The 26,913-nt window shown below is 39.7% G+C and overlaps 1 protein-coding gene across 3 annotated transcripts; it reads left to right on the plus strand.

Moving 5' to 3' along the window:
* The first annotated feature begins 109 nt into the window (after nucleotides 1-109).
* On the plus strand, nucleotides 110-26,395 carry LOC132707802 (uncharacterized). 3 transcript variants are annotated; one of them, XM_060679754.1, is made up of 12 exons: nucleotides 110-400; nucleotides 1,097-1,177; nucleotides 1,238-1,361; nucleotides 2,456-2,827; nucleotides 8,710-9,616; nucleotides 11,610-12,093; nucleotides 12,502-13,214; nucleotides 14,712-14,939; nucleotides 16,198-16,441; nucleotides 22,279-22,347; nucleotides 25,661-25,708; nucleotides 25,775-26,395. In XM_060679754.1, the coding sequence occupies exons 2-12, from the start codon at nucleotides 1,105-1,107 to the stop codon at nucleotides 25,885-25,887; spliced, it is 3,375 nt and encodes a 1,124-aa protein (XP_060535737.1). In that variant the 5' UTR covers nucleotides 110-400; nucleotides 1,097-1,104; the 3' UTR covers nucleotides 25,888-26,395. The 3 variants fall into 3 exon arrangements, with proteins under 3 accessions (XP_060535737.1, XP_060535736.1, XP_060535735.1); XM_060679753.1 differs by lacking the exons at nucleotides 22,279-22,347; nucleotides 25,661-25,708; nucleotides 25,775-26,395 and having other exon boundaries at nucleotides 8,710-9,244; nucleotides 9,305-9,616; nucleotides 16,198-19,467; XM_060679752.1 differs by lacking the exons at nucleotides 22,279-22,347; nucleotides 25,661-25,708; nucleotides 25,775-26,395 and having other exon boundaries at nucleotides 16,198-19,467.
* Nucleotides 26,396-26,913: the final 518 nt, after the last annotated feature.

Raw genomic sequence — 26,913 nt, forward strand, 5'->3', positions numbered from 1 at the left:
TGTTTGAGGTTCTGTTAGATCGCTTTGTTGTCGGGCTTAGGGGCACGAACCAGACAGTTCTAACGGTTGGCACTAACGTTAGTATTCCGTGGCTGGCAGCAGTGATTCTCGTACGTCTAGTGTTGACGAAGGTCGGACAATGCATCGGATGTATTTTTCGCCTTTGAGCGTTTAAATACCCCGATTTATTTATCCAAAACGTGGCACGTGTGTTATTTAAAGCGCAAACCTTCATTTGCTCTACGAGAAATCGTGAAAATTATTAATGACGGACGAACGGGTGCTATCGATTTTATCCATTGCAGTGGGAACTGGTGCGCCGCCATCTTTATTTGACTTTTATTTATAGGCGTTTTTGTTGTCTAGAGTTGTTTCTTCCACGCGATTTCGGCGAGCTGAGGTAATTGCCCGTTTAAAAAGGAAAACGCACGGGATGTAAAAGTCGCGCATCTCGATATCGCGTAAACTTTTTATTATTGAGTGTCATTTAAGTAGAAAATCGGGAGCGAAAGAAGAGTTACGTTCAGCTGATCTGCACGTAATTCCTATTTGTACTCCAAGCAAATAGTTGGAGTTTTTTATTTGTTCCTTCGCATTTCGATAGATGTAGAACAATTTATTCAAAGAAAAGCGGCTGTTTGTCGCAGGATTGTACAAAAATATGCGCTGCGCGAAAAGTAGGAGGAAGGTTGCATTCGCCGCGAGTTTTTTTTTGTAAAGCGTCAAAATGTTAGGTTAAGGGTTCGCAGTTTTATTGATTAGCAATTGAGACGTTTGTATGTCGTTTGTCCGGTGCAGCACGCATGCACTTGATTATTTTCGGAATAAATCAGCTCCAGATCCGGGTTGATGTAGTTGCCCAGGTGATGCACATTCATTGAGTAATCGGGCGGCCCAAAAAAATTACCTTTTCATTTTCCGCTCGTGCCCGCGCTGCTCTAGTATTGATTTTTCTGCTAGTGGCCCAGGGGAGGACCTTGGCGTATTCGTAGTTATCGACGGGCCGCTCGCGGTGTTACGTTTTAAACGTTAGAAATGATCGTCGTGAAGAAAGTTCGACGCTCAAATTTTATTGTAAGTTGTTGATTTGCATTAGGGTTGGAGATGGCGGTCGCTTTAGAGGTGCCGGGCCCCATAATCGTGATAAAGGACGAGCCGCTGGACATCATAGACTTGGGTAAGTTTGCTCTCCGGACGGTGGGGTCACAGTTTCTTAATAATCTGTCCCGTGAATCAGATGAGGAAAAGACACCTGAGGAGGCCATCTACGAGTGGCACGATAAGGTGCGCAAGGAGCTCAACAAACATATCCGGCCCCGGAGCGAGAATGAATTGCTCGAAAATATGGCGTGGTACTTGGAGTAAGTATTTTCCTCTTGTCATATATCAAGCCGGGTTTATTTCATTTCGATCGATACAAGACAAAGCTTTCTGGGATTGTTTTATTCATCCTTTATTTCAACATTGTTGAATGTTTCTTGATTTTTTTATGTTGTGTGTTATGAATACAAAAGAATTAAGATTTTTTTTTAAATATTTTTATTTGATTAGTTGACTAGAATGAAATTGAATGGGAATGCAGTCTGGCGATAACGAAGACCTAGTGCTGCTGTGGGAAGCGTAAATCCTTTTTTAAATCCTATTGTGTAGCCATAATTCAGGAACATATTAGGTTCCTAACTTTTGATTGCCGACTCCTTCTGGGGGTGTTTTTTTTTCGAGTAGCTCTGAAGAAGGCACTCATAATATATAGAAAGGATAATGAAGAAAAGATGGATAATTTAAGGCCCCTCGTGACTCGGCTCTCAATTTTTTTGAAAATTAATGGTAACACTTATTACACTTGACACACAGGATGCCATCATAGTAAAGTTCATTATTCATAAACTGGATTGAAGAGCTGTGTGTGAAGGAAGTTTTATATTTTATGTTATTATGTATTGTTTGTATAGTGTACCTACTTGCGTTTTTTTTTTGAGGAAACAAGTACCATTTTTAAGTGCTAATATTGTAAATTTAATAAAATAAGTCAATAAATAAGCTCTGCCTGGAACCTCGTTGACGGCTTTATCATCAAAAGCGTCGCCCGAAATAATATTTCTTATAAAGTTGCAACTTCAAACTTTATCAAAACACATCTATTGTGATAAAAAAATTGTTTTCTTTAAAATAATGAAAGAAACCCAGATTTAATCTAACCTTTTCAGGTAAATTATCAAATTTGAAATAAATTTAAGTGATGGAGGGCAATATTACAATTTGCTTACAAAAGGTCCTTGTGATCACCAAAGAGAAAATTTAAACTAGATAATTGTTTCTTTAACGTCAATGTCTCCATAATTTTTGAGTTACAGAGAAAATCGTTGTTGGAAAGGTGCAAAAATCCCGTTTTTGATTTAAATCGAATTGTTTTTTTTGCCCTTCGGTTTTTACGGTTTCACTCGCCGTCCCGCAGGCAGCTCAAATTCCAAGGGAAAGACCTGCAGGACCCCGGGACCCTGCAGAACGTCATGGTCAAGCACATCAAGGTCATCGAGCTGTCGTTCAAGCGGCTCAAGGCCCGCAAGAGCGACTCGCACTACCTCGACCTCATGGAGGAGATCATGACCCGATTCTGCGACGTCGTCGTCGAGAACGCGTCGCAGAAGAAGAAGGTCGTCCCGAAGAAGGAGATGAAAAAGATCATGGCGCGGTCCTGCAGGCGCATCAAGTGCCTGCTGTATCACTGCTTGCTCGCCAGTCAGCAGCGTATACAGCACGTGCTGATCAAGATGCAGATCGATCCCGGATCGCAGCCGTGCCGCGACATCATCAACCATGTTTACGCGTGAGTATGAAACCTCGAATTTTATGTTAAAAGATTGCGCCCTGAAGGTATCGTTAAAGAAAAATCCTAAGGTAAGTAAAGGATATCATGGAATAGTTTGGCACTTTTGGCGACTCCATGTATATGAGAGTTCAGTTAGAACGCGGCGCCTCTAGCGCCAATTCGAAAAAACTATGTTGCCAGTCGAGTTGCTTACCGACTTTGACATGTGTAGCCGCAGTAATACAGCGTGTTCCCAAATTAATGGATCGTATTTTTATGACTGAAATAAGCCTTTCCTTTTTCATGCCGTTGACATTTCCTTCGCCGCTTTGAACAAATTTATAGAACTGTAAGTAGACGACCCTCTCCATGACCTTGCTCAACCCACGTAGTAAGCTAATCGGCGTTATATCATTGAGAGATTCGGGAGAACTTACCTTAGGAATGGGACACAGGCTGGAAAGTAACCATTCTTGAGGCATGAATTTACCATGTGGGTTATATGGTTAACCCCTGAAGCATTTGAATTATTTGGTCAGATTTAGAGAAGCGAAAGTGAAAATCGGAAGCGTTATGTCGCGTAGTCTGTGTACCCGAAAAAACCGCAAGAAAGTGTTTATTTAACGTCTCACAATCCTGCATGTTAAGTGGTAACTCCAGTCTTGGTTGAGTGATAATACGTGCAGATTTCAAAGGTTTCCGCAGAGGCGACGCATCCTGAAACTCGACAAACTTAAGATACTCCGCTTTTTCACGCCTCGATGAGGTTAATAAAAATATTTCCGTTAGCCAAGGAGCACGAGGCTTACTCAGTCTCACGGCACGCACAGGTGCATGGCGGTCGAATATTTTCACCAAATTCATAGTAAGAAACTCCGTTTGGCTGTCAGTGTCATTCATATAATAGAATTCGTCCCATTTAATTTTGGTTCGTATTATTGGATTGTCGAAATGCTTGTAGCCTCTTTGTTTTCAGCTATTAAATAGAATTCAAATTCCTAAAGGATACTTTTGTGAAGAACGGGTCCATTCTACTAAAACAATAAACAATTCGAAAAACTATAGACATCACATTATTAGCAATATTTTAATTGAGTGACACAAGTCTTTAACCAATTTCCAGCTTTTCGAACCGGGCTGAAACAAATGTCCGGCATGTGCAATTATTCCTTCCTCGCTAGTAATTGATTTCGAAGTATTTTTTCTCAGCCTTTTCTAAATCTAAAGGCAGCTGTGAAATTCCTCAAATTGTGATAACATAGGTTTAAGTTTCTCTGATTGAGAGGATTGAAAGGATGCTCAACTTGTCGCTATCGCTGCTAGACGCCAGCCTCCGTGTAAATACAGTCGAAATTCTATATAGCGAAATTGAAGGGACTGCTTTTTTTTTTCATTATAAAGAAGTATAGGTACTTGAAAAATAACAATACGCATATATGTTCTGTAATATTTAATTATTTTATGTACGTATTTTAACATCTACTTAGGAACATTTTATATAAATATTTAAGAACTACATTTAATGTTTCAAATAATCTATTATTTTCTTTTAAATTTTTTTAGTACCTCGAATTTTGGCTTGTATTTTCACCATTTCTTCGAGACGGGTCTCTTCTCCATGTTACATAAAAAATCTCTCTAGCAGCTTAACTGAATATAGGGCTTGTTGGATAGTTGGTGGTGGTCCCAGATCAACTTGTTCATCTTCTTCTTCCTCTTACTGCTCTTCCTCTCCCTTTCTTGCTTGTTGTAACTGTCAAGTCTGCTGTTGCAGCCAAATCCTGATCTATCACCATAAAATCTTGCAACTCCTCACTTGTAAAAGTAATTGTTGTTTGAAACTGCTTTATCCACTCGCTGTTTCTGCTGTCACCTCTTTCCAAGCTTTACTAATAAAGTTGATTGCATCTACCATATTAATGGAAAATTTGTCTTCGTACTCGATCGTATTACGCTCTGGTCCATCGGCTGTAATACAATTGTTGTTTTGTTTTATTCCGTAGGTTTGGAATATGGGGATCTGCAGGGCAGTTATCTAAGAGACATAATATGTTCATCTCCTTTAATTCTGCATCCAATTTCCGTATCTTCTCTTCTAAAATTTGCGATGTCATCCATGCAGACTTGTTTGCTTTGTAAATGAGCGGCAAATGCTTGATGTTTTTTTTTTCTTTTTTTCTCTCCCATTAATATTGGCCGCTACTAACACTGTTATACGTTCTTTAGAATGTTTTCCACCCACACTGACAGTTTTATCTGGCGTCATTTTGTAAAAAATATCAGTTTCGTCGGCATTAAAAATGTCGTCAGCAGGGTACTTTTCTGTCAGTTTTAGTCACATCTTCTCCACCCAATTGTTAGTGATTCGCCACTTATCTGTCCATAATTTATACCATGCAAATGTTTGAACCTTCCCAACCATCCTTGCGAAGCCTCGAAATCGATAATGCCAAGCTGTTCAGCAAACTTTTCTGCTTTTAGTTTTACGATAGGATTTTTAAGAACCACTGTAACATTGCCCGATCCAAATCTTGAAATTTTTTCTTCGTTATACAGTGTGGATTAATACATAGCTTTGTATGGAGACCTAATAGTACAACAAATTTTGTTCGTAATACAGAGTTACGTTACACAGAGTTTCGCTATAGGGAGTTGTCACTATAGTGTCAATATTTACTCCTTTACTTGACTCCTGCAGGATCAAGTGTCACTGCAAAACTTGACTCGTATTCTTGTGAATATGTGTCAATATCCACTTGAATTCCGGCTCGTCGGGACCAAACGAATGGTAGGTAATGTCGGGGACTGTATTTAGTGATTGGAATTGAAAATAGTTGCCTATGTGAAGACCTATTGAGCACGTCGTGCGAGGTTGTCACGTTTATTTAAATTCCCAAAACGCACGACGTGGAAATTATCACAATCAAAAGAGGAAAACTTGAGTATTCGGGTCAAATGGTGAGAGGGCAGAAGAGTAGGTCTGCGGAAGATATCCTGGCTGCGGAATTTGAGAGGTGGTGAAGTTCCAGTGAATTATTTTAAAAAAGAAGATTATTTTGTCTAATAGTACTGGGTTATTCGTAATATTTTGACACCCATCTACAGGGTTAAATTTGAAAGATAGAAAAAAAAATGTAAATACACATGTTTAAAAGTTTGAAGATTTTTGCTCTATTATCTAATAGAAATGTACGAAAAAACAATCGACGAGCACTAGTTGTCAAAATGCTCTATATAAGTAAGTTAAATAACTTAAGATATTGGAAATGGGTTATACTGAGGGAGAAAAACGCCAAATAATAAAATTACATTATTTAAATTTACATAATAAAAAGATAATATCAACAAATATATCTGGGTGGAAGAGGTTCTTCAATAAATACCATTAAAAATGTAATTAAACAATTTCCAATACTTCTGGGTTCTGTCGGTTTTTGCCGAGTCGAACTTGAATATTCTTTACCTGACGTTAAGAAAATATCCGCAAAGTCCTATAGTAAAATTTAACGAATGTTGAAATATCATAAGTTTCACCCGTACAAGTTCCTTTCAGTGCAAAATTTAACCGATGAACATAAAAGGCAGAAGCTCGAATTTGCACTGAAATGTATAGAACATCTCAACAGCAGGTGTACGAGGGGGTACCCATAAAAAACCGGAATTGAATTGCCGCGCGCAGAGCTTGTATGGTACACCTTTCTGCCGCTAGGTTGTGGTGAGACCGTTAATCGAGCTTTTTATCTGGAAGTTTTAAGAAGATTGCGCAACGGTATTCGACAAAAAAGACCCGATTTGTGGCGGGCAGGGGACCGGTTCTTTCAGCCGTTTCTGTTAAGCAGTTTTTGGCTAAAAATGGCGTGGTTCCTCTGCCCCATGCACCTTACTCGCCTGATCTCGCTCCGTGTGACTTGTTCTTATTTCCACGTATGAAAAGGGGCATGAAAGTACAGCGATTTGACAACATTGAAGAGGTCAAGAAAAAAACGAGGGACGAGCTGTCGGCTATAGCCAAAGATGAATATAAAAAATGTTTCGAACAGCGAAAGCACCGCTGGGACAAATGTATTAGTTGTAATGGAGAGTATTTTGAAAGGGATAAGGTCGTTCTGTGATTTTGAAAACAATACAAGAATAAACATTTTTGGTTCACCAATAATCCACACAAAATCCAAGGACCGACATCAATTTATGTATGGTGTGGCATCTTGAACAATATGGCGGTCGGACCAATTATATAACAAGAATCCTTGAATGGCCAACGATATTTAAGTTTCCTTGCAACAGAAATAGAACAGTTTTTAGAAAATGTGCCAGTTAGGAATTATTTAAATTTAATTGAATAATGTCCGACCCTGTTACCGATTATCTAAATAATAAATATTGACTTTGTATAAATAAGCAAGGAACTATCAAATGGTCTGATTTTATCACCTCGTGTATTAATAGGAAATTGAAGGGAAATATTGTTGTATAGAAAATAATGGAGGTTATGTGGAAAATGTTTAGCATTAATTATTGATTTTTTTAGTGTTTGAATTATATAATTTTATTAGTTGGCGTTTTTCTTCCTCAGTATAATCCATATCTTAAGTTATTTCACTTCTGATCTTTAGTTTTCGTGAGTTGTTAAAAGTAGGAACATTGAACAATTGCGAACATAGATAATATGGTTGTTATCAAGCCAGACGTGACAATTTTTAAACAAAATGGGTTTTGTCCAGCAATCGAATGATGATTATTTTTAAACTGAAATATCTCAAAAACGGCTAAATGAAATGGAAAAGATCCACGATGTTAGCTAATAATATATAGGACATTGCATTAAGAAGAAAAAAAGATGTTGCTGTCATTTTGTCATTTGTTTTTTGCGGCATTTCCATAAGTTAATATCTTTCAAAATTAACCCGGTACGGGGGCGTAAAAATATAATGAATAACCCTTACTGTATAAAATAATTTCTTTCGAAACATATTTTTTTCATTAATTCGAAAAAAAAAGTTACCTCTGCGTACGATGCCAGTTTTACATTATATGGTCCCAATTATTGGAGAAGTGGAGAACAATGCAAACAATCAGTTTAAAAATAATTCTTTGAAATTGAATACCGACAAAATTCAAAAAATATTCTTTTCGCTAGATAAATACAACAATTACACTTAGTAGACTTGACTGGAAAGATCATATTTTATCTCTTAAGCGGAAACTATCTTCCAGCTTATTCGTCCTTAGAAAAATTAGGGAGAACCTAGGCCAAAATGCCCTAATGATATCACATATCATAGGGCACAATATTCTGGGGAAACTCTGTCAATGCTGTTCAAATATTCAAAATTCAGAAAAGGGCTATAAGAATTCTTGCTGGGACTAAGCACATTGAACACTGCACTCCATATTTTAAAACATATAAGACAATGACACTGCCTTTTATGTATATTCTCCATAATCTTTTAGAAATTCACAAACATACTGATATATTATCCATATTATCCAACACGTGCAAAAAATCTTATAAGAGTTCCAAAGCACAGACATGGTACACCAGACAAAAATTCTTTAAACATTAACTTGTACCCAAACAGTTTTAATCTTCTCCTGAAGATGCCAACTTGATTGGCGAAACGCGCGTCGAGTACGCAAAATTGAGTTTCGGTTTGTGGTAAAACGCGTTATTGTGTATTAACTTGTACGATATGTTGCCAGATATGGCTTTTGGGGTGTTCAAAATAAATATCAAAGTGTTGCTTATTGAAAATTCTTTACACTTTTATACTTTTTACATTTGGTTTTTGTATTTTACCTTATATTGACAATATGTGGTTAATAAAAATTCTTCTTGTTCTTCTGTGCGCGTCACGAGCCTAATCCAGGACCCGGTTTGATTCGCCGTCGCTCTTTTCCAGGCATTTTCTCACGCGGATCAAGCAGGAGCAGACGGACGAGGCGTTCTGCCGCGGCTACATCATATTCCAGAAGTGGAAAATGGTGCGCAAACCGGAGGAAGCTGACACCGTGGACCGGTGTCTCTATTCGCTATACGGGCACCTACCGAAAAACGTCGCGACGCACGAGATATTCCGTAGCGTCGTGAAACTCGTCTCTACGTCGATCGCGGGGATGACGCGCGACTATTTCGCATACATCAGGGCGCGGGAACGGGACCTCGAAAAACGGGAGATGGTGCTCGACACCGTGTTCGACGACGTGGCCGACCTGGACATCACGAAGGACTTCGACTGGGAGCGGCCCAGAGGGTCCGACTCTGACTTTAACAGCGCGTACAAACGGTGGGACGCGGAGATCCACGCCTTCTCCGTAGGCAACACAGACGGCGACGACGACGTCGCGATCAAAGAAGAAGTCGACGACGACGACCAGCCGGACGACGTGGTGGCCCTCAGCGACGACGAAAGCGCCAGAGGCGGCGCCGTCGTCAAGGTCAGAGAATTGATAGGCGACGACGACGACGACATCATCGAGATTTCTTACTTCATGAAGGAGAAGAAGGCGAAGGAGAAGTTGCGACGCGCGGCCGTCACGACGGAGGAGTCGATGGACTCGGTGTCGACGACGAGTTCGAAGGCAGAGTCGAGCAGCGAGCCGTCGACGATGGCAGAGGAGCGGCTACTGGCCAGTCCGGACCTGACACGCGACGGAGACGCCACGCGTTCGCTGTCGGCGTGCAGCTTCCTGGACGACGCGGCGTCGATGACGAGCGCGAAATCGTCAACGACCTGCGAATGCGGCAAGAGTCGAGACTTCGTCGAAACGCCGCCTCCACCTCCGCCCCCGCCACCGTCACCGCCCCACGTACGTCGTTATTTGTTTTTTTTTTTTGGGCTACGGTTTTTATAGGAAACCAATTTTTATGAACGCAGTTTTTATCGTCATTTATTTATTTATCCAAAAAATCACAATTTAACAAATATTTTACGACCAACGAAAGAAGTGAAAATTATTTCCAAAAAAATTGGTGTTCTCTGCTGGCGCAGTCTAACCAATTCTAAACAAAGAATGGCTTGCGTATAGTTTCAAATTGTAATTTTAAGAAAGAATAACCCTTTGAAATAATAGTCACTAACTTGCACCAATAAAATTTAGATATCAAGGTTGTGCTGCGCAGAGTCGAATTATTTAGTAAACAGTATAGGTGGACGTCATTGTCTTCTGCGCGAACTTAATCACTGTACCAGTACCGTGACGCGTAATAGAATACATTAAGACCTTAACAAGCTAAACTAATTATGCGATGTTTGCATTGAAATGTTGAGACTAAGGAAGTTATAAACAATGTATATTTGACTCTCATTGAACGTGGTGCTAGCAAGCAAGCATCTTTAGAAGAAACGGCCACCTTGACGAAAATTCCAACATCAACTGTTTGGAAAATTGTGAATAATCCCATTTCAGCGAGGAAAAAAAGCAATGCTTACATTTTCTCGAGTGTAGATGAAAGTGATCAAGATATAATACGGCGTTAAATTTACTAGTTATACGAGGAACAAAGCGTGCCTACATTAGATATCTTAATTAGGAGGCTTGAAAAAAATGAAACCGGTGTTAAATGTGGCAGAACTACCTTATGGAAGTGTATTGAACACTTGAAGTTTTAATGAAATCTTTTAGAATTCGGAAATGGCGACTGGAATGTCTAGAAAGAATTAGCATTTACAGAGAACAACAAAGTCAATTATTTACTTGGATGAAACCTGGTTCGACACTTATGATACCCCGGAAAAGAGTTGGGTTGACTCAATTGATAAGTGTAAAACAAACGGGCCATCAAAAAGAGGTAAAAGAATAACTATTTTGCATGCAGGCTCTAAAGATGGTTGGATTCCAAATGGACTTTCTCTGTCTGCGAAAAATATTAAAGATTTTTCTCTGGATTACCATGAAGGCATGAAGGATTTATTTGAAAGTTGGTTTAAAAACAAACTACATAGTTCCAAACATTCTTCCTAATAGCGTCATTGTAATGGACAATGCAAGTTATCACAGTAGACAGTTGACTAAATCCCCTTCCTCATGTGACACAAAAGCAACAATCCAAAACTACGTGTATAATAACGACATTTATTTTCACGAAGATTATACCAAAAAGCAATTAATTGAGGTTCTACAAAGCTTGAACCTACAAAAGGAAAAATCTAAGGCTTCCCATTGAACATGTTTGGCACCAACTGAAATCTGCCATTCGTCGCAACATTGTTTTTCCCCGTGTTAACTCCAATGTCCTCAAACTTATAGAAACCGAAGTTTTTAACATCCCTCCACAAAGTTGGACAAATTCGGTTAAACATATAGGAAAAGCAAATAATAATTAGAACAGGCGCTGATAGCGATAGTGATACTGATATATTAAGTGAATAATTTTAAGCAATTTAAGTAGGTAATAAAAATAATTTGTAGTTTTATTTTAGATTTAAACATAAATACATACATAAATAAATAAATATTGTTTAGTATCTTTCCTAACAAAACCCTAAATAATTAAATTCTAAGCAAAGTACGGACCTGTTCGGCCATATTTCATTCTTACAGCTTACCCGGGTCTTTCCTTAATTCGTATCAGTTAGTCACTTTCTTATATGAACCGACTTTACCTGATCCGGTAAGTTTAATAATTACACTGTATAACCTGAAATCTATCTTATAAATAATATAACTTGCGTTATGTTATGTAATATGTTGTTTTATCGAATTTCCCATCTTCTCAATTTTCCCCATAAACACTGGTTTCCTATCGAACGTTAGATTTTGTTATACGGGCAATCTCGACAGATGATCGAATAAATTCCAGACTATAAAAACTGACACGCCCCCTTGCGAACAACCCGTCGTCGCGGCGCCCGACGTCGCCGAAGCTAATGAAACGAAAGAGGCCCAAGTCGACGACGATGTCGCCAAAGAATCGGCCGCGGTGCCGATCGCCGCCAAGTCCCTGGTGAATCTGGCCGGGGGCGGCGAAAATGCGACCGCCGCCGCCGCTGCTGTCCTGGTCGTCGTCGACCCTACCTACTTCGCCAATCAATCAACCAACACCGGCGAATGCTATGACCCGGCTACCAACTACGTCATCATGAAGTTGGTCGCGGCAGAAGAGGCGGGGCTCAAATCGAGGACCGCGACGCCGCCCACTGCCGCCAAGTGCACGGCCAGCACGCAGACTCAGACCGAGTCGTCGGTCGAGCAAACGCCGGGAACGCCCTCTAGCATGTTCCTCAACTTGCTGACGCCACCGTCTGAGGAACAGGCCACTGGAGGCACTTCCAGGAGGGACAACGGTGCGTTTTTTTCCCTCTTTATCTTAGCTACTTAATTTAGACGTCAGCTTATCAACATATTTTTGCCAAAATAATGTTGGTTCCAGATCAGCATTAGTTATTGTTATTGCGGATGTTTGTACTCGTCAAAATTATAATAGGCCACGAACAATGGACGTGTTTTTAGTAAATAAGGGCATATTTCATGTTATAACGTGTTATATTGTCGCACAGTATCTACAACCTCGCCCGTGACGTATGTACATTTGAACTACTGCAGATTTTTATAGGGCAAAAGACAAATCCTAGGAAAATTGCCATTTTCCGGGGTAAATTTCGAGATGTTTGAAAAAAAGGCAGTTTATACTAGGTGCTTGCAAAATTATATTGGAAGCGATGAAAAAAACCTGCAATTTGGTTTTTTGACAGGTGCCGCGGTCGCGGAAAGGACCTACCACAGTAGCGGCGAGGAGGATCTCGAATCAGTGGAGATCAATGACAACGAGCACTACAAAAACGCGTCGCACTATTATTCGAGCTTCTCCCCGATGATCAACGAGGAGGAGATCGAGGCGCCCGCCTCCAACCAATCGTACCGGATGTCCGGGTCGCCCGAGCCGCAGGAGTATGCTGGGGCGGGCGAGACGCCGTCTCCGTACGCTGCCGAATGCGTCGTCTCCACTTCCGACTATGTGGACATCGTCGTCGATACGAAACCGCTTCAGCTAACTGACGGTCCGGAAGAAGAAACGACGCACCCGGGTAGTTCGAACGTACCTCAAGAGGTGTGCCACGTCGTCGCCTCCCTGCTAGACGCCACCGTCCGGGACGAAGGGACGACGGACCCCGACGTAGGTGTCGCCCGCATATCCGTAACCCCGCTGGAGAACATGTCAGTCGAGGGAGGAGCCGCGAGCGACTGGGCCGACGACATCTGGTCCGGACCCGTCACGAAACTGAACACGAACATCGTCAACCCGGACAAGAATTTCGATTTGTTCGACAGCGGCGCCGACGACGAAGCCGCCGCGACTCCGGCGGCCCCGCCGAGCCCCTCGCTCTACGACGACGACGTCCAGTCGCCCGCGTACGAACCGCTGGACAGCGTCGAGGTGGCAAGCAGTTTCTTCCCGAAGAAGCAGGTGAGTTGGGAGTGTGAATGGAACGAGTCCGCGTGAAATGTCGGACATGGGGCTACTAGAGTCAGAATTTCTGAAGAACAAGTCGGGATTCCTGCACAATAAGTCAAAATTTCTGAAACACGGGTAGGGATTTCTGGAAAATAAGTGAGAATTTCTGAAACATTAACGTTAAAATTTAAAGTAAGTCAAAATAAGTCCTGATTTCTGGAAAATATGTCCAAATTTCTGAGAAATAAATGAACATTTCTGGAAAATAAGTAAGAACTTTTAAAAAACAAGTCGGAATTTCTAGAAAGTAAGTGAGAATTTCTGAAACACCAGTCTGAAAATAAGCCGGAATAGGAATAAGTCAAAATTTCTGAGAAACAAATTTGCATTTCTGGAAAATAAATAAGAATTTCTGACAAGTCTGAATTTCTGCAAAATAAGTCAAAAAATACAAGGCGCAATTTATTTGAAAGATGCCAGAATTTATGAAAAACAAGTCGGGATTTCTGGAAAATAATCAGAATTTCTAAAAAGTCAAAATTTCTGAAAAACAAGTGTATATCTTTAAAATAAGTCAAAACTTATGGGAAACAAGTCGAGATTTCTGGAAAACAAGTCAGAATTTATGGAAAATAAGTAAAAATGTCTAAAAGACAAGTCGGAGTTTTTGGAAAATAAGTCAATTTTTCAGAAAAACAAGTAAGAATTTCTGATGTTTGTCTCTCGTAAGGGACAGTGCCAATCACCCTGTATATCTTATGTTTCGATTGGCACTCCTTTAGGAGAGACATATGTCAGAAATTCTTACTTAATTCGATATTATTTATTATATTTTTGATCACCTTTCATAAAGTGCTCAGATTTATAATGGAAAAACTTTGACAGCATATAAATAAAACAGTTTCTCTCTTATTAAAAATCTATTTTAGCTTTTGCTTTTAAACCAAAGAAGCTTCCGATTCTGTAGTTATCAGGGACAGTTTTTATAATATGATATATATATCAAACGTGATGTTGAACTCTTTTTAGAAGTTTTAAATTTGGCAAACTTGACCGACGACCTTGAAATATAATAAATGATAAAAATTAAAACAATATTAAATAGACATCATTTAATCAATATTAATATAAATTGTCTTTAAACATGGAGTGCTATTGATGTAAATCGTCACGGATCTATTTTGTTTTATCATCTAGCGGGACCATCCTGGCAAATTTTGGGTAGTTTGAAAAGATGGTATAGGAAATAAAACTTCTGGATTCCTAATGCGAAGTTTCAGTGAAGCTCCGAACAAGCCAACAGGATGGTTGGCGAAACGTTAGCTAGTTCGGCTCAACAAAAACCGACGCAGGTGGAATCCAGAAATTTTATGAAAAGTGTTACCGTAGCCTGTGGAAGTTTCTTTGAAAAATGGTGTAGGAAATTTAGCCCAATGTCCGACAGAATGTATGTTTCGTTCCACCGCGCGTGAGCGTGGTTCGTTACGTTTGAACTACTTCGGTCTCCAGCTGCGCTCGATACACAAGGTGGAGCCGGCCGACCCTACCGGCCTCAAAGTGAAGATCAAGAAGGTGGGGCAGGTCGAGAAGAACGCGAGGGGCGGCGTCCGGGGCGGCGCGACGCGTGGCATCCTGAAGCCCACCCATGTGCTCGGCTATCGCGTCAACGTTTTGTCGTTTAGCAAACACAATGTCGCCGTCAATGACGACCGTCTCCTGAGGACCGATGACGTACAGGTGAGCCTTTTTATTCGCGACCGTTCAAAAATGATCAGCAAACGTTTAGTTTTTAGCTAAATAGGTTTTGTATACTTTTGTGTTGGTTTTGTGTTCACTTTCTCAAAGTTGTATCAATTATTTATTTATAAAAAGTGACGGGAAACCAATTTTTTTACTGCGCATTTTCTTAGCTGCCTGATATAGAAATTTTCCTTTCATTATTAAATTGATGCCGAAGCATATATAACTTTGAAAAAAACTTGTTAAGAAGTAAAAAAGTTTGCAGCCTTACACAAAACGACTTATTTCGAAGAAAAAATAGTTTTTGTTGCTTTAAACGGCCCATCTGCGGTTGTGATATTTTCAAATTTCATAGATTCATTTTCTGAAAAAATATATGCCAGGTTTGTAAAAAGTAACTGAGAAAGCTGGAAAGATAAAATACAATACCTGTGTCATTGTCGAGGAGTACAACTTTTATTACAGACATTTTTTCGATTATGTACAATTGTGAAAATTGTTTTTTTTTTTCTACAATAATAAATTATGAATCGTAAATCAAAACTCGTAAAAAATATTAATAATCGGTTTGAACAGTGTCATAGGCCGCATCAAGGGTCATAATTTTCGTATTTACGGTTTTCGTCTTTCACACACGCTGCTCGAGATATTTCAAAAAAATCCACATGAAAATTACTATTCCTAGGACTCTGTCTGGAAACTAAGAATACTTAATATGCATCATACCAATAAAAAATGGCACTATTTAAAATATTCTCGATCCCTTCGTTTCACCAATCATCCTGTTGGATTTTTTAAAGCTTAATTGAAACTGGCGGGGAGGAGTCCCGAACATTTGTAAACAGTATTGCAGTGGCGTGCGCAAGTTTCTTTGAAAAATGAAATGAAAAAGAAATTAAGCTTATGTTTTTTTTTCCATTTTCATGACAATTTTGATATTTTACATACAGTCGCAATCAGTAGAAAATTGAATTTATTGGAAGCCATGGAGATTAACCAAATGACACCTCTCGTTTATTGAACTTGAATTCTCACAACATTAATTAAGGTTTTATGGTTATTTTTCGTTATATATAGTAGCAGGCAGTGTTGTCGAAACAATTGTCATGTAAAAATATATAATTTAGTGAAAATTTGAACTTTTAAACAGCGTCGTACGGCCACATTGTACTGGCGGGCCCACCGCGCTATTCGCGCTACTACGAACTTGCCCCTTCCAGCGACAGTTTTTCGAAAGCAATCTTGTTCTTTTCAGGTGCGTCTCGAGTGCAACCCGAAGAGCATCGAACGTTGGCTGAACCTGACCAAGATGAAACGGAACGACACGAAGAAGAAGACGACGACGTCGGCGCTCAGACACGGCGAGATGGTGCGCATCGACTACAAGAAGGAGCCGGTCCGGGACGACGCGGAGGACGTGCCGTGGCCCGGCGGCGCCCACTTCACGATGATCGACTCGCAGCTGAAGCGAGTGGCCGCTTCACCGCCCGACGTCAAAGGTACGTTAGCTTTCGAACGTCCCGACGTCGCGGACGCGTGGACTCGGGAGGAGGCCGCCCGCACCCTGGTCGGCCTCAACTTGACCTTGGCCGCCTCCTCCGAGTCCTCCCCTTACTTAACCGCCGCCCTCTCGCCGATGCCCTCCGTCGACGACGACGATTCCGGTTTCAACGTCACCGTGCCCGAGATCCCGTGCTCGCCGCCCCTCTCAACAGAAGACGACGACGACGTCAAAGACGTCCGCGTCAAGGTCGATTACGACGACGACTACGGCGGCGGCGAGTCGACGCGGAAGCGCGCGCGCGCCGACCCCGCCCCCGCGGCGGCGTCGCTCGAATCATGCCGCGCGCTGATCGAAAACTTTCGCGGTTTCACGCTGAACGAGGACGAGGACGGGCCGAAGGTCGTCGAGCTCGACACGAAACTGCCGCTGAAGAAGAGGAAGATGATGGCGGCGGCCGCGGCGGCGACGCCGACGCCGCCCCCGGAAACCGATTTTGACGAGATACTGATGAAGGACATAGAGCGGCTCGTCGAGGAGTCGAAACACGAGATCTCGTACCCGGCGACGCCGATGCTGAGCATCGCGGAAGTGCAAGAGCACGAGAAAATGCCGCGGCCGCCGTTCAAAACGGCGGCCGAGCGGAAAGAGATACCGCCGCCGCCGCCGCCGCTCGCCGCTTACGGCGCCGACCGTTCGCGCATCGTCACCGAGCAATACAACAACCACACCTACAACAATCCGACCATCAATTACCACATGAACGGGCCGTTCCCGTTTTACCAGCCGTGCGGGCCGGTCGCGTACATTCCGCTGCTGCCTTACGGCGCAGCCGCGTTCGCGACCGACGGCGCAGAACGGGAGGCGGCGATGCCCGCGCCCGTCCCGCTGCCCGCGCCCCCGCCGCCGTCGCAACCGCAGCCGCCACCGGCGAAGAAACCCAAACGGGGAAGAGGACGGCCGAGGAAGCACAAGGCGACGCTTTGAACGCGTTATTATTCAAATTTTCACTGTCATTAATCTTTTTCTCTCTACTACCACCTCTCTTTTTGAACTACGTCTAAAGAAGAAGAAGAAGAGGAGCAGGAGGAAGAGGAAAAAAGAAGAGGAGGAGGAAGACTTGGCGGCAAGAGAGAAGAGCGGGAAAAGTCCGGCGTGCTCTTTTTTTTTTTTTAGTATATTAAGTCCCGAGCGGCCATTAAATGTTTTCCTCACTCGATGTATTCTCTGTCGATGCATAAGAAATGCTTCGATGCGTTTGAGGCGCGCGCCGCGGTTTCCCGAACGTTCGCGGTAGTTCGTTTGTCCCGACGCCGGATCGTAAAATTTTGGCAATATATGAAAAAATCGCCTCGAAAACTCAAAATGGCGAATGAGTTTGCACAATATATTTTGAAGATCGTCGATTGCGAAATTCAGTACTAATTTTCCGAAATTCAAAATAAAAACGAAAAAGAAACGTATTAATATCTACTTATATATTTATGTATTGACAAACAAAGTATAAATCTGGTTTGAGGTTTGTTGCTTCGAAGAAGCCTTTGTAGGTCGAAGATTTCTTTGACTTTACAATTATATTACATTACATTACAATACATACTATGTTTGCAGTACGTCTAAGTACAAAAGAGGAAAATATATAATTACATACATACACACACACACACACGTCTGATTGGGTAAAATCTACAATTATAATACTAAATAACTAAAGTAAGATTTTGTTTTGGTTTTAAAATTTGAAATAGCAAATTTGTGACTTGATTTGGAATTAGCAAAGAGTTGAATAGTTGAAAATTACTGAAATTTATTAAATTAACATCTAAAAATACATAGTAATAAAAAAATGATTAATGAAACTATTATTATAACAATAATTATATTGTAAAAATCAACTAAAAGTACCATTTTCTTTTTTAATAAGTCATTTAATATACAATAAAATTTATTCTATTTAAAAACATAATATAAAGCTTGGTGTAAATAAAGTTCTCTCATAATAATAAAAGTTTTTTTAAAAGACACATGTTATGATAACGAAATTTTGCAAAAAATATATTCCTTAGTAATATGAAAAAATATATGTTAATAAAAGAAATGTAGATACGAAAATATGCTTTAACGTATACAAGAGTTTAAAAATTAAATAATACATATAAAAATATTTTTGCTTACGTGACTGCAGCAGATAATTAAAATATATATATTTTACTCAATCTATTCCTTAATTTATTTTTATTAGTCCTCATTTTGATTTTATTTTTTTATGGTACTTCATCCTCTATTTTTCCTCTTTGTCGTCACTTTGCTTTGGTTTTTTCATGGGCATTTTTTCAGTAGTTGATTTTGCGAATTGCTGTTTATTTTTTTTTTTTGATGTTACAGTATCAGTCTTTTTGAGATCACGTCTGATGAACCAACCAATATCCAATCTTTTGCTTCGTTGGTTTATTAATCCAAGTTATCATTGCTACTAATGCACAATGAGCTATCAGCATAACCGTAGAACATCCTGTTAATTCGGCTTCTCAATCAACCTATTGTTCGAGCCCCTTTTGCAGCCTTAAAGATTTAGGCGTTAACCTTTGAATTTTTCTTACTTAAGAAGATAGTAAATAAATAAAGTGCTGTTATCCGTTACAAGCTACTGTAGTATTTTCAGTCCGACGCATTACTCTAAACCACCATGACAGTAGTTTAGTACTTTGACATGAATAATAGATGGCATTCGTAACAGCATTCGTATCTTATACTCTTTAAGTTGTGTAAACTTGGATCAAGAGAATTTTTCACGCTTTTAGTGCATTTAAATTTCCTAGTTCGAAGTAAGCTTGAGGAGGAAGTGGGGTATTTATAATTATCAGAGTAAACTGATAAGGTATTTGTGGAGTTATGAATTTCTAATACCGTGTGGTGTATGTATACCGATGTCAGATTCTGAAATAGCGGTTGACAATAGTCTGTAAATCCTGCGTCAGATATAATTCTAGTAGATATATAGCACCGTTTAAGGAAGCAAAAACCGCACATAACCTCAATATCCTAACCCCCGCGCGTGGCGGTCCGGCCCGTCCTAGTGTCCCTCGTGGCTACCCGAGTGTGCTCCGACCCCCCCCCCCCCGTCCTGTTTGCCTCGATCCCCTGCGACTCCGCGCCGCACCGTCACCGCCCTCTGCCGGGGGGGCCGCGCTGTTACGCGGCCGACTATCGGAGCGCGCGACATCCACCAGAGACCGGGGCAAACAGGACGGTGGGGGGCGGAGCACACTCTGGTAGCCAGGGGGGGACACTAGGACGGGTCGGACCGCCACGCGCGGGGTTGACCCGCTGCGAGGGGGTTAGGAGATTGAGGTTATGTGCGGTTTTTGCTTGCTTAAACTGTGCTGTATATCTACTAATTCTGACCGCCCTTTTTTGCATACGAAAATTTTTTATTGAAACTATTGAGAGACGATTTTTGTTGGTTAGAAATTCTTTTCCGTCCGAATATTGCCTCAAGTAGTTAGTATTAGCATCCCCAATGGGAAATTCTGTAGCTGTACAGAGCGATATAATTTTCCGCCGTATGTAAACAATAGATACGCGTTTCCTTCAAGATTCCTACTTTAATAGATGAATATTTTTAAGTTTTATAAACGAGATGGCGTTGGGTTGCCTTAGACGACATTTTACGAAGATAAATTTTTTGAAGTTTCACGAGAGCAACCTAGTGATACGTATTTATTCGAAATACTTGGATTAATTAAATTTCAACATATGTGCAAACATTATTTGCTTAAAATTAGACTGGAGTCCGTCCTGTTATGTTAAAAAACGTTCAACTTCAGAATATTGACAATTTTGTAACAACGACTTTAAAAATCCGAACGGCTCAACTAATGTCACTACTTGAATAGTAACATTTGAAAGGCGGACACGTAGTTTTCGCATTGTAGTTTTAGTAGACATGTTTCTACCGGATTTAGTTCTTCGCAAGCCGTAAAAAAAATATCGATTTTAGGATGTATTGTCAACTTTTTACGATTTGATTGCAGTGCGCGCAGGATGGAAGGAGTCCGCGTTAAGTGTCAGGGCTGAATATTTTTTCTTTTAGAAAATCGAAAAGCTATTGTAATAGTATCAAAATGTCGGGCCTCTCGTGAAAACCGATTTTTGGAAAACGGAAATGGGTCTGCTGTTTTCGAAAATGCAAAGTCACGCTGAAAATGTACTAGTGTTTTTCTAATCTAACTCGTTTTTGTTATTGAATTTTTGGTCATTTATCAACACGATCATTCTCCCGTGATCAAGATAATAATGCAGTTCGGATATTATTATAATAGAAAATTGTTTTTTTTTTAATAACGTGAGCCAATAATTTGCATTTATTACATATAACCTTATCTGATAACCTCAAAGAAGCAGTCACAAAAGCCGGTTTCGAATTGCTTAAAAAATATAAAAACTATTCTTAAGACTTAAGAACCTTATATATTTATTACTTAAAAATTTTGGAATCTATAGAATATAGAACTTTTGAATTTTGAGAATATCGAAAAAGTACCTTAAAATTGAAGAAAACAGAAAAAATCCTTTTAGGTAACTTTAACAAATATTTGAATTTTTTTTATTAGATCAAAATTATCCAAATCCAAAATTTTTTCTATCTAAATTTGGAGACTGCTTTAAAAGTTTCCTGAGACGAAGCATATTGCCAGAGAAATTGTATTGTTTTAAAAATTTAACTTTAAGTTTTATTTCTAAAGACATTATGCTTTTTAACAATAAAAAAAATCATTTGCTCTTCGATTTTTCCTCACAACACAGTGGGAGGTTGTGGGAAGGTGGCCTGCCTGAATATAAACGTATAAAAAAAAGTTGGTCTAATTTGCCGTTTTTTTGAAAACAAATTTTGAACTATTTCCGGAGGACTTTTGAAGTTGAAGTTTCAAAAGATATGGTATAAGAAATATTGGCCCAATGTCTAACAAACGTCTGGTTCCTTTCACTATGTTGCGCAGACCAAAGGCGCTTAACCGCGTTTATGCCCATGTCAAATTGAAAAAAAAAACATTGAGTAAATATAAAAGGGGCGTGGTTGAGGTGTTTCCATCTCGGTTCCCGCTTATCGTTCGCTTATTTTTCTTTCTCGCGCGATGCGGCGTTGCCAAGCCGTACATTTTCCCCTAAAGTTTGTAAAACTAATGTGCCATATTTTCCTCAAAGTTATTAGTTGACGTTGGTAAGCTTGTAGGCCGGTGATGGCGGGGAATTTTGAATAATTTTCAAGATTCCATAAAAAGATGTGGAACTGGTTCGAAAAAAAAAATTGGCGGATATTTCGCGCGGTTTAGTGTCTTTGGTAAAAAAAGCCTTTAAAACGAAGTAGTTCTTTTGTCCCCCCACGCCTGTAACGTAATTATAATATTCGTCGTGTGGTAAATGTCTTGCGCGATTCTCCTAATATTTCGCACCGGCCTTCTCTATACGGCCTGGTTAAACGCTTTATGTGCTTACGCATTTTTCCGTTTCCATTTTTCCGAAAAAGAGGCGAAGGGGATGGGGGACACGAAAAAAATAACAGCAGACGAAAAAGCCGCGCATAACAGTTTGCGGGAAACTAGCGCTCGCGCGCCCTCTACGACGTTTTTAAATAAAATCCTCAGTGTTTTCGTGTCGCATGAAAATAAATGTCCGATTAAAATAAACATAAAACCATAATATCCAGTCTGTTAAATGTCTACGTCGACATCATGGGAAGAACGAAAATCGTGCCGAAGTGGGGGGCCGGGGACGCGCCCCCTACCCGTCCGTCGGTGTTCCCCCGACGATCCTAATTGTTGTTTCCTTTTTAAGGCACGAAACGCCCTCGCCGTCGTGGCCCCGGTTATCCCAGCGCCCTGGCGCCCGAAGACAAATCGAAGCGTAAGTTTTTTTTATACTATACGTTATACCGGGCGTTATTGAAACGACTATTTACTGACGTCATTCGGATTTTAGGAGAAAACATATACAGTAGAACCTCGATTATCCGTTGCCTTTGCCGGAGAGTCGAAAACCCGTATTTTTATGTTTTTAATAACTCACGTATACGTGTGTCTAAAGAAGAACAAAAAATAAAAGTTTAATTATTTATACATCGTATTACATAAATACATGGATATATTAGTACGTATTAGGTAAACAAATCACTTTTTTTTTGCTTGTTTTAAGAGTAACTTCTACAATTTATAATTTCTTCCATTTTTCTAAGCTGAAACAAGTAAATGTCGTCAATTTCTGACTGTTTCTAAAAATAATGTAATAAATAATTTATCGTGATAACATTTTAATTGGCTGTAACTGTTTTGTTTTTCGAGATGTCAAGATAAACAAAAAAAACAAAATGTAGGGTTAGTGGCTAAATTGTTTTGCAAGTGACGTATCAAACAAAACACTATCAATTTTCTGACATAAGCCTGTATCGTATCTTTTTAATTCTAACATCCTGTATATTATTAATGTGTTAGAATAGAATACCTTATTCCGATTACAATGACGTAACACACTTTATATTTTAGTCCACTCGTTTTTGAATTTTAGTTAACAACGTTGATGGTTGCATTATTCTCCAAGTCATTATTGTTAAAATGGTTTTTCGCAAATTTAGCATCCGTGAAAGGAGTGATGTGCTTCAAGTATACTTTCTGAATAATAAAAGTGCAACCGCAGTATTAGACTTTATCCTACTAACCCTAAATTTTGTTTTTTTTTTTAACAAAAAAGTTACAGCCAATTAAAATGTTATCAAAATAAATTGAACGATGATTTATTTTGATGACGCAATTATTTTCATCGTCATCACTATATTTGCTAGAACTGTTTGCATAAGTCTGGTTATTTGGATAATCGTCATCCATCATTTGATGCCCTTTTTCTTCGCTATCACATTCCATCCATTCCGTTATATTTCGTTGTTTATTCCTTCCAAACCTTTAATTTGCGAAGCCATAAATGCTATGTTTTCGATAGACCTTTCAGTGACCATCGCCTTTAGTACCATCTCAATCTGCTTTTCAAATTCAGACATTTCCAAAACCCCATAAAATCGCATTCCCCCAACAGTTAAAGCATAAAGTCTGATGCATTAGCACAGCATTTAACTGGAAAACTTTCTTCGCTTACTTTAAAATCTAAAAAAAAAAACAAGAAACATTGGTGCACCAGTTTCCGAGCCTGCAACAAGTATTTTTTTCGGCATAGCTTTCCAATAAAGGGCCATTGTACACGTGCTCAGGCTTTAATTAATTAACTTAATTTCTCCCCTTGAAGAGCAAATTCTCGTATTCTATGACGTTTTTTACATCTATAGAGCCAGCCCACCGAAAGGTGCTCAAAAGTTGAAACCTATTCTGATCTTTTCTGTAAGAACAACCTGATCATAGCATCATCAAGTAGACCATTTTAGAAATTTCCTGTCATTTCCTTAAGAAAGTGATCTATATTTTAACCAAGGAGTCCAAAAATGTCTAAATACATAGGGTGTTTCGTTTAAAATAACAAAGTTGATGTCGGGAGGACACTGTTGGGGCACCCCGTATCAACAAAATTATAATACAGTCGAACTGCGATTAGACACATGAAAATTTCGAGTTACCAATAAAAAATACAAATGCATGTACTTTTTTGCGAATGAACATTTATTCATTCATTTTTAAAAATGGGTTATACGTTACATAAATGCCAATGAACAAAAAACGAAAATTATGAAATAGTAGTACATATGTATGTATGTATTTACATAATATATGTACATACAAATGTATTATATATGTACATATACATACATATGTATGTACATATTAAAGTTTACTCTTTCACTGGAAAAAAGTCAGTTATTTGTAACTGACGACCGGATTTCTTATTTTGGTTGTCAACAAAAGCTTCAATTTTATTTAAACAATCATAGAGGGAATGGGTTGTGTATTCACTGGTTTTCAAATATTAACGCAAGACAATCAACGAATTTTCAACCAATTCATTTGAAGTTGGTTGCTGAGAATCATCTTCCAATTCCTCCTCCACTTTCGCAGTCATCTTCGATGTTTAACTATAACGGTCCGGATCTACAGGACTCAATAATATCTTCATCAGTAGGAAACTCTGAAGTAGCAATATCCTCATCCACATGTATAAAATCGTTGATGGTGCTACCTTCTGCTATACCTCAACTCGATTTCTATTTGGATTTCGTCTTCACTCTTTTTTTTCAAGCACTTAGGAAAATCAAGGGAATCTCATCTTCTTCCCATTCAGAATACTGACCAAAACCGGCTTTTTTAAAACAATTGGAAATTGTTTCAGGCTTAACGTCGATATTCCATGCGGTAGTTACGTTGTCAACACAATCCATTAGTGTAATGTTATTGTTTTTGTTTTCTTCGAAACATTCCATTTCGGCGATGACTGAATGTTTATTTTCAAAATTATTGACACTGTACTTGCCGAAATACCATACTTCACAGCTACATCTTTATTTTTTGAGCCACTTTCCACTTCTTTTTATAACCTTGAATTTTTGATCAACAGACAAAGATTTTATAGTACGTTTTGATGACATATCAACAAATGCAAAAATCCAAAAATGTCTTTAATATAATGTGTAAATTGAATAGGAACAGTATTTTTCACTTATTATTAACTAGTAAGTCATACAAGTGAACTTAGCAAGCACAGAAACTGAACTGCTTGCATAGATACGTTAAAAAGACAGGTTAAGATCGGTCGTAATTAAGAGTTTCCCCGAGAAAATTCGACTTATTGAAGTTGGCACCAAATGTTTCGTTCGAGTTATCAAGATATTCGAGTAATCAAGACAAACTAACACGCATTTCCTAGTTTTGACACTATTGCCAACCAATTTGGTTCGACCTATAAAAAAATCGAGGTATCGAAATTCGACTTATCAAAGGTCCACTGTATTTTAAATATTCTGGAGAGTCCAAGAAACTTTTTTTCGGATCGTATAGTGGATCGTTTTATTTGACACGGTGTACATTATTATTTCTACCATAGATGCGAACCGTTTCTACTATTCCATTAAGAATTATTGCTCGATGGCATTAACGACCGATTCACGCTTTCCTACTCGCTGGCTCTCGGAGAGTCACTGGTTAAATAATCTAGTGTCATTTCGATAACGCCCCGTATATAAATGCCGCTCCCTTGCCTTCCTCCGTCACACCTATTTGACTTGCAGGACCCGGCAAGACGAATCCGGCGGTCGAGCACGCGCCGAAACGAGTCAGTAAGTGTCGCGGTAGTTCAAACGTACCGGACAATTTTTTCTGATATTCCCGTCGCCACGTTTCAGCGTTCGCAATGGACGACAGCTCGCGCTCGGGTCGCGCGAGGAAGAGGCCGCAGAAGGATTACAGCTCGCTCGAAGACGGCTTCTACTCGCGCCCGTCGAAGGCGAAACAGTGAGCGGGCCCGGTGCAATATCTGCCCCCCGCACACACACACACGCAGGGCTGTGATTCGAAAGAACTGAAAATCAGTGATGTCCGGACGTAATACCCGATCGTTTATTCGTACCTATAAAAGAGATTTTATGCTGTTGCATTAAGCTCGCGAGCCCTTTTTCAACACTTTCCGCGCCCCCTCAGTTTTTTTTGTTCCCCGATTGGGTTTTGTTTAGTTGCACGGCGGCGTTGCCAAACTCACGCTCCCGGAGGCCTCCCGTCGCGCTATTGTCACTTTGGCAGCGTCGCCCGGTTTAGTTTTTTCTTTTTTTCTTTTTGAATTGAGTTCGTCGCGTGGGAGTTTGAACAAGGTCGACGCTTACCCTTAAAGTTGTCACGGTTTCGCCATTTTTGTTGTTGTTATGTTCCGACTCAGGTTTAGGTTAATTTTTGAAGTAAGTTATTTATTTGTTTGTTACATTTTTAAATACCACCTTGAGTTGACTAAATAAACTCGCTGTCTAAATGTATGTTGGTCTCCTTATTGTGACGTCACAGTCTGTGGTTCCGTGTTTACGCATTCGCGCATCCACCAGCGAAAGAAGAAGAAAGTTAATAAGAGTGTTGACCACTTGTGGCAGTGTTGAGTAATCGTCAAAGTCATTTTTCTACTTCCGTCCGTTTGTGTCAAATAAACTCGTGAGTCAAATGCCGGATACCGCACTTGTTGCATAATATACTATTGTACCTTGATACAAAACAGGTTGGGAAAAATGTGTATGAAACTTTAATTATTCAATAAGAAGCTTAAAAAGTAACCTGTCTACTTAGAAAAATGCCAATCGTAGATGAGGGATATTATTAATAGTGGAGAATTGAACAAAAGGAGTAAAAGTAATGATTTTCAAACTCACCGTATGGACAATAATGATCAGAACCTAATAACAAGGAAAATATATTGTCTTTATGAAAGCAAAGTTATTTCTACCTTAGGTAAACTGAAAAAGAAGCTGGAACAAGGTGAAACCAATATGAATATAAGCTGTGT

This window comes from Cylas formicarius, unplaced genomic scaffold (genome assembly GCF_029955315.1).
Source record: "Cylas formicarius isolate icCylForm1 unplaced genomic scaffold, icCylForm1.1 PGA_scaffold_9__14_contigs__length_23061073, whole genome shotgun sequence".
NCBI classification, from domain to species: domain Eukaryota; kingdom Metazoa; phylum Arthropoda; class Insecta; order Coleoptera; family Brentidae; genus Cylas; species Cylas formicarius.